At 43.5% G+C, this 7,934-nt stretch overlaps 1 protein-coding gene across 2 annotated transcripts; it reads left to right on the top strand.

Moving 5' to 3' along the window:
- Positions 1-7: 7 nt before the first annotated feature.
- LOC5504209 (F-box/WD repeat-containing protein 11) lies at positions 8-7,467 on the top strand. Of its 2 annotated transcripts, XM_048721142.1 has the most exons (12): positions 8-253; positions 324-502; positions 697-977; positions 1,176-1,297; positions 1,464-1,537; positions 1,761-1,838; positions 1,923-1,995; positions 2,285-2,396; positions 2,574-2,698; positions 5,409-5,484; positions 5,603-5,718; positions 6,772-7,467. In XM_048721142.1, the coding sequence occupies exons 1-12, from the start codon at positions 149-151 to the stop codon at positions 6,898-6,900; spliced, it is 1,470 nt and encodes a 489-aa protein (XP_048577099.1). In that variant the 5' UTR covers positions 8-148; the 3' UTR covers positions 6,901-7,467. The 2 variants fall into 2 exon arrangements, with proteins under 2 accessions (XP_048577099.1, XP_032228371.2); XM_032372480.2 differs by lacking the exons at positions 2,574-2,698; positions 5,409-5,484.
- Positions 7,468-7,934: the final 467 nt, after the last annotated feature.

The raw sequence follows: 7,934 nt of genomic DNA, 5'->3' as shown, positions 1-7,934 counted from the left end.
AATGCGCGTTCTATCACAGATTTGAGTGTCTACAGACTTTTTACTTACACTAAATCATTATTGAAAACAATCAACTATGATTGTATTGTAACCTAACGACAGAATTTAAGATTTTATAGGTTTGCTATGTAGTTTACACGCTAGCTGCATGGCGAGTTTTGACGAAAAGGCTTTGGGATTGTTGACGGAATTTGAAAGGTTTACTCGCGAACAACAATCTGAGCTTCTTAAACGGTTGTTGTTGAAATGCCAGGTGATTTAGCATTTTATTAATCTCTAGGATATTAGGAATCGCGATTTCATGGTATTTTGCTCTCTTGCAGCCTTTGCAGTTGCGTGTTCTTTACGCTGAACTGAAGCCCTTGCTGGCAATCGACTTTGCGTCAAATCTACCAAAGGAGGTCACCCACCGAATCTTGTCCTATCTACCGGCAAAGGAACTTTGCCGGATTGCCAGGTGCAATAGTTTATGGCGAGACAGGGCAAACCATAATCCAATATGGTACGGTTTTTTTTATTTATTTATAATAATAAGATAAACTTATAATAGAGACGATCTTTGCATGTAGAGCCCGAAAATTAAGACAGACAGACAGAGAGATACATTTTCTTGTAATGAACAGACAGACAGACACTTCTTGTAATATAAATACAGACAGACAAATTTTCTTGTAATGAACCCCTTTTTTATGTCAGGCACAAGTTATGTCAACTGAGAGGCTGGGAAAAGTTTGGTGAAAACCAGCCATTGTCATTGGACAACTCAACAGTTTACACTATAGACAGGCCGACTTCACCATCCTGCAAAACTCCACCCCCTGCGTTCTCCACAGGCATGCTTCAGCCACCCACTTGCCGATGGAAAACAATATATATCCGGGCCTACTACCTGCAAAAAAACTGGGAGACTGGGAACTATACTATTGCCCCTATTCTTAGAGGCCACAGGGAACCCATAAATGATATAGCATGCAATGGTAAGAAATGAGTGCAATGAGTAGATAACAGATATGCCCTTCTCCCCCTGAGTGGTCCGTGTACAGGGCCAAAAGTGATCCCCAAAAGTCCCCTAACTGATCCCACAACTAAAACAACACCAAAAAGTTCCCAAGTCTGGTTTTAATGCTTTCCTTCTCTGACATCCTACTTCAAGCTTTGTGTGCGTGCTTGTGCAGGTAGAGTACTAGTCTCTGCTGGTTCCGACAATTGTGCTCGTGTCTGGGACATCAAGGAGGCCAGGTGCACCCATGTCTTGGACACGCCCCACACTGACTCTGTGCGCTGTGTTCAACTTGTGGTAAGATTTAGAAATGACCTATTAATTTAGATATATAATTTTCTATAAAGAATACAGGGAAAATTGATATGTATCTACTTTTTTGAAAGGCGAGATCCCATAGTATTATTATAAAATATCAGTCTTTTTTATGTCTGACATTGAATACTTTTTTGTTCTTTTTCAGCCTCCAAAATGTGTAACTGGCTGTGCTGATGGTGTGGTAAGAATATTCAATGTCAACACTGGTGCATGCATAAGGTAAAGGTTAACAACACCACCACCCCAACCCTCACCATAAGATACAATAGTTATCATTAGATGATATTTAACATCACCTTCACATTATATCTCACCACATGGCAAAGTAGCAAGACTTCTTTGCAGATGGCGTAGCAGATCTAGGGGGATGGTTTAGCGGGTTATACCACTACCCTTTGGGCTGCCAGGAAGCCAAATGTAACAAATGTTTGCTGTTTCACAGAACTCTGTCGGGGCATTCAGGAGGGATAGAGAAGCTGTGCTTTGATGGAAAAATTATAGCAAGTGCAGCAACAGACAAGTAAATAAATCCCAATTTTGTTAGCAAGTTAGCAAGTGGGTGTAGCCAAATTATGATTTTCTCTTTTGCTTCCTATTTTAATAGAAACGTTTGCATTTGGAATGCCAATAGTGGAAAGTTATTACAAACTCTCAGAGGCCACACAGATGAGATTGAGGTGAGGGTTAGGTGAATGATTGTTTTATGTTGTTTCCAGTCTTTTTATTATTTTGTATGCATTCTGGTTTTGCAGAGGGAGGACAGCTTTTGCATTCAATTTCTTTGGAATTGATAATATTTGGTTGAGATTAAATGATTGGGCAGAGGTACAAAATTCAAAAGAAGTGCGGAAATTGTATAGCAAAAAGGGTGCATTTTTATATATTCATATGCCACATGTAGAAATAAAGTCAGTTACTTTTCATTTTACGTCCCCACATAAAATTTATTGTTGGCTCATTGTGAAGTTTTTAGTGATGAGGAAAAGTTATGTGATCAGCACTTCATGGGATGAGAGCATCCGGTTATGGGACACCACTAGTGGCACTTGCTCACTCACGCTTAGAGGCCATTCAGAAGGTAATAATAGACATTATCTGCTATGTTACAGCATGTGGGTTATGTGCTTTTTAACTGGTCTATGCAATCAGGTCTTGCTTATTATTAGGTTGCTTAAATGCTCGCAAAAGCTTGTCTTGTACAACATCTTGTTGGCCCTGCCAGTAATATGTCCTACACCCTCATTTGATATTTCAGTTGCCTATTGTTGTCAGTTTGATGATGAGAAAGTCGTCACGGGCGGTGGTGATAATCTCATTATGGTGTGGAGTGCACATACCGGCGAGTGCACAGCTACTCTCAGTGGTCACACAGGGGAGGTGGTGAGTCAATACTAGCGAGAGTATTGCTACTCTTAGTGGTCACACAGGGGAGGTTGTGAGTCAATACTAGCGAGAGTATGGCTACTCTCAGTGGTCACACAGGGGAGGTGGTGAGTCAATACTAGCGAGAGTATGGCTACCCATAGTGGTCACATTAGAGAGGTGGTGAGTCAATATTAGCGAGAGTATGGCTACTCTTAGTGGTCACATAAGAGAGGTGGTGAGTCAATACTAGCGAGAGTATTGCTACTCTTAGTGGTCACACAGGGGAGGTGGTGAGTCGATTACTGGCGATTGTATTGCTACTCATAGTGGTCACATTAGAGAGGTGGTGAGTCAATATAAGCAAGTGCACAGCTACTCTCAGTGGTCACACAGGGAGGTGGTGAGTCAATACTAGCGAGTGTATGGCTACCCATAGTGGTCACATTAGAGAGGTGGTGAGTCAATATTAGCGAGAGTATGGCTACTCTTAGTGGTCACATTAGAGAGGTGGTGAGTCAATACCAGCGAGAGTATGGCTACTCTTAGTGGTCACATAAGAGAGGTGGTGAGTCAATACTAGCTAGAGTATTGCTACTCTTAGTGGTCACATTAGAGAGGTGGTGAGTCAATACTAGCAAGAGTATGGCTACTCTTTGTGGTCACATTAGAGAGGTGGTGAGTAAATACTAGCGAGTGTACGGCTACTCTTAGTGGTCACATTAGAGAGGTGGTGAGTCAATACTAGCGAGTGTATTGCTACTCTTAGTGGTCACATTAGAGAGGTGGTGAGTCAATACTAGCTAGAGTATTGCTACTCTTAGTGGTCACATTAGAGAGGTGGTGAGTCAATACTAGCGAGAGTACAGCTACTCTTAGTGGTCACATTAGAGAGGTGGTGAGTCAATACTAGCGAGAGTATGGCTACTCTTTGTGGTCACATTAGAGAGGTAGTGAGTCAATACTAGCTAGAGTATTGCTACTCTTAGTGGTCACATTAGAGAGGTGGTGAGTCAATGCTAGCGAGAGTACAGCTACTCTTAGTGGTCACATTAGAGAGGTGGTGAGTCAATACTAGCGAGAGTATGGCTACTCTTAGTGGTCACATTAGAGAGGTGGTGAGTCAATACTAGCAAGTGTACGGCTACTCTTAGTGGTCACATTAGAGAGGTGGTGAGTCAATACTAGCGAGTGTATTGCTACTCTTAGTGGTCACATTAGAGAGGTGGTGAGTCAATACTAGCTAGAGTATTGCTACTCTTAGTGGTCACATTAGAGAGGTGGTGAGTCAATACTAGCGAGAGTACAGCTACTCTTAGTGGTCACATTAGAGAGGTGGTGAGTCAATACTAGCGAGAGTATGGCTACTCTTAGTGGTCACATTAGAGAGGTGGTGAGTCAATACTAGCAAGTGTACGGCTACTCTTAGTGGTCACATTAGAGAGGTGGTGAGTCAATACTAGCGAGTGTATTGCTACTCTTAGTGGTCACATTAGAGAGGTGGTGAGTCAATACTAGCAAGTGTACGGCTACTCTTAGTGGTCACATTAGAGAGGTGGTGAGTCAATACTAGCGAGAGTATGGCTACTCTTAGTGGTCACATTAGAGAGGTGGTGAGTCAATACTAGCAAGAGTATGGCTACTCTTTGTGGTCACATTAGAGAGGTGGTGAGTCAATACTAGCGAGTGTACGGCTACTCTTAGTGGTCACATTAGAGAGGTGGTGAGTCAATACTAGCGAGTGTACGGCTACTCATAGTGGTCACATTAGAAGGGTGGTGAGTCAATACTAGCGAGTGTATTGCTACTCTTAGTGGTCACATTAGAGAGGTGGTGAGTCAATACTAGCGAGAGTACAGCTACTCTTAGTGGTCACATTAGAGAGGTGGTGAGTCAATACTAGCGAGAGTATGGCTACTCTTAGTGGTCACATTAGAGAGGTAGTGAGTCAATACTAGCTAGAGTATTGCTACTCTTAGTGGTCACATTAGAGAGGTGGTGAGTCAATACTAGCGAGAGTATGGCTACTCTTAGTGGTCACATTAGAGAGGTTGTGAGTCAATACTAGCGAGTGTATTGCTACTCTTAGTGGTCACATTAAAGAGGTGGTGAGTCAATACTAGCGAGAGTACGGCTACTCATAGTGGTCACATTAGAGAGGTGGTGAGTCAATGCTGGCGAGTGAACAGCTACTCTTTGTGGTCACATTAGAGAGGTAGTGAGTCAATACTAGCGAGAGTATTGCTACTCTTAGTGGTCACATTAGAGAGGTTGTGAGTCAATACTAGCGAGTGTATTGCTACTCTTAGTGGTCACATTAGAGAGGTGGTGAGTCAATACTAGCGAGAGTACAGCTACTCTTAGTGGTCACATCAGAGAGGTAGTGAGTCAATACTAGCGAGAGTATTGCTACTCTTCATGGTCACATTAGAGAGGTGGTGAGTCAATACTAGCGAGAGTACGGCTACTCTTAGTGGTCACATTAGAGAGGTGGTAAGTCAATACTAGCGAGAGTATTGCTACTCTTAGTGGTCACATTAGAGAGGTGGTGAGTCAATACTGGCGAGTGTAAAAATTGGTGATAAAAATTAAATATGAAACCTTTCAATTTTGTGTTCAGTAGATTAACATGTTAACATGAATCACCAACGTTAATAATGAACGTTAACTACTGTGCTGATTCTTTTAAACGTTTGCTCAATTGTCATAGTCTCTTTCCTCTTTTCAGTACTGTTTGGCATTCAATGATGAGATTATCGCCTCTGGCTCGGCTGATAGTTCAGTCCGTATCTGGTCTTTTCGAGGTAACTGCTGTGTCTTGGCAAAGTCAAACGTTTTACTGACATAGATGCAAAAAGTGGAAATGCCAGGATACTAAGGCTTTCACGTTAAAATATTCAATTTCCCTTTATTTGATTTCAGGGGTCTGTCTTTTTACTCTCGAGGAACACATTGGCGTTGTAAGGTGTCTCCATTTGAGTGGTGATAGACTGGTGTCTGGTGGAGATAGGAAAAAGATTGCTGTCTGGAATACAAAGGTAGGTTCTTGACTTTACCCTTCAGTGTATAGATTACGTACGGATTAATTCACTAGTATGATTAGGAGTTGTCCAGAGGCGTGACAGGAGCGTGTCCAGAGAAATGCACAGTGGGGCCTTACATTTCACCCCCGTCTACTTTTTTGGAGAGTCCCCTCGGGTTCGCCGCGCTCACTCAAAGACAAAGGATGGGCACGGATGACGCTACTCCTTCGTATGATTCTGAAGAATTAGGATCGATGGTTGCATGAGTCTTATTTTTTATGAATGTTTTTCAATTTTTTTTTCTTCCAAACCACAAGGCCTAGGACAAATGCTGTTCTTTTCATGTACGCTGTTTCAAATAGAAATGCCTGCGAATGAACATAGAACAATCGAATTGCTTCATTTGCATTTTAAGCAGTTCATGAAAAGAACGGCGTCTGAACTAGCCTAAGTATATCTCACTCATTATGGTTGTAAGGGGGATCCGGTAAAAAAGGGGTGATCGTCGGCAAAATCAATTTAACCCTAAAGCCCGGCGCACACAATGAGCAAAATATCACGCGTTTACTATGTTCGCTGCCTCGCGAGGCCAAAAACTCACAGTTTAAGCAGCTGAGAATTTCGCCTCAGTCGCTCGCGAGACGTGAGTTCGATCGACTTCGCACACGGTGAGTTTTTGGCCTCGCGAGGCAGTGAGCAAAGTGAACGCGTAAAATTTTGCTCACCGTGTGCGCCGGGCTTAAGAGAGAGTACTTTGGGTGTTGTCAACAGAAATTCTTACCCCTAAGAGATAGCAAATTGGGTGTGATCGAAGGAATTTTTAACCTCTAAGAGATAGCAGAATCGAGAAAAATCCTTCAACACCCGCTAAGGGATAGCAGTTGGTCGAAATTCTATTCCCGATAAGATGGACGATCACCCCCGTATACTGTTGTGGAGGGTCCCCTCGGATTCGCCGCGCTAACTCAAGAGAAAGGACGAGCGCGGATGACGCTACTCCATCGTATGCTTCTGAAAAATAAGGATCGATGGTTGCATGAGCTTATGTTTGATTACTGTTTATTGAAGTCTGGGAAACTGCTGAATGTTGTTCATCGCAACCCAACTCTTCTACACAAACTGTGGGCAGACGAGACCAAACTTATCACGGCATCCCCCGAGAAGCCAGGAACCATCACGATCATTAACTATTGGTAGGATCCACAAGGAATATCATGCCATATTCAACAGCAGCTAGCACGATTGGACCAGGAAATGGAATCATTGCATCCCGTTGGTTGGCCAAGTATCCTTACAAACGCTTTCTAGTTTTAGGGCCGTAGCAGGGGTGGGGCACTGGGGGCATTTGCTCCCCCCTCCCATACTTTCAAAAATTACAAGGAATTGACCAGTAGGGGCGTGGCTGTGCCCCCCCAATATTTTCTTAATGTTTCTGTATTGTCCCCCCCCCCCCCCCCCCACAATATTTGAGGCATGCTACGGCCTTGAGTTTTGAGGTGAAAAAGATATTAATGTGTGACTAACATGGAAGCACGCCAGAACATGCCCGGTCCGCCCATCACTTGCAACAGCCAGTGGAAATAACATTTATTGTACACAAAGTAATAATTTCCTTTTGATCCTTGAAAATATGGGAGAGAGGGGGGGGGATAGATGTTATCGCCCCTGCTACTACCATGAGAGGGAAGAATGCGTGCGTGTGTAAGGTTGTACCAAACTTACAATGTGTAGTGCAAAATTAACAAATAAATCGTTTTACATTTTGCTTTTCTACCACCAACATATACATAAACCGTGAATGCGTCACAGCAACCCCCCTTCCATATACATAAACCGTGAATGCGTCACAGCAACCCCCTCCCATATACATGCACCGTGAATGCGTCACAGCAACCCCCTCCCATATACATACACCGTGAATGCGTCACAGCAACCCCCTCCCATATACATACACCGTGAATGCGCCACAGCAACCCCCTCCCATATACATACACCGTGAATGCGTCACAGCAACCCCCTTCCATATACATACACCGTGAACCGTGAATGCGTCACAGCAACCCCCTCTCATATACATACACCGTGAATGCGTCACAGCAACCCCCTTCCATATACATACACCGTGAATGCGTCACAGCAACCCCCTCCCATATACATACACCGTGAATGCGTCACAGCAACCCCCTCCCATATACATACACCGTGAATGCGTCACAGCAACCCCCTCCCAT

The sequence above is a fragment of the Nematostella vectensis genome, chromosome 13 (assembly GCF_932526225.1).
Source record: "Nematostella vectensis chromosome 13, jaNemVect1.1, whole genome shotgun sequence".
Taxonomy (NCBI): domain Eukaryota; kingdom Metazoa; phylum Cnidaria; class Anthozoa; order Actiniaria; family Edwardsiidae; genus Nematostella; species Nematostella vectensis.
Note: the sequence above shows the minus strand (reverse complement) of the source record. Positions and strands in the feature narration are given on the sequence as shown.

Coding starts and splice junctions, on each gene's coding strand:
- LOC5504209 (XM_048721142.1), top strand. CDS start 149: ATGGCGAGTTTTGACGAAAAGGCTTTGGGATTGTTGACGGAATTTGAA. Junction 1,538..1,760: donor AACACTGGTGCATGCATAAG/GTAAAGGTTAAC, acceptor GCTGTTTCACAG/AACTCTGTCGGGGCATTCAG. Junction 1,839..1,922: donor GCAAGTGCAGCAACAGACAA/GTAAATAAATCC, acceptor CTATTTTAATAG/AAACGTTTGCATTTGGAATG.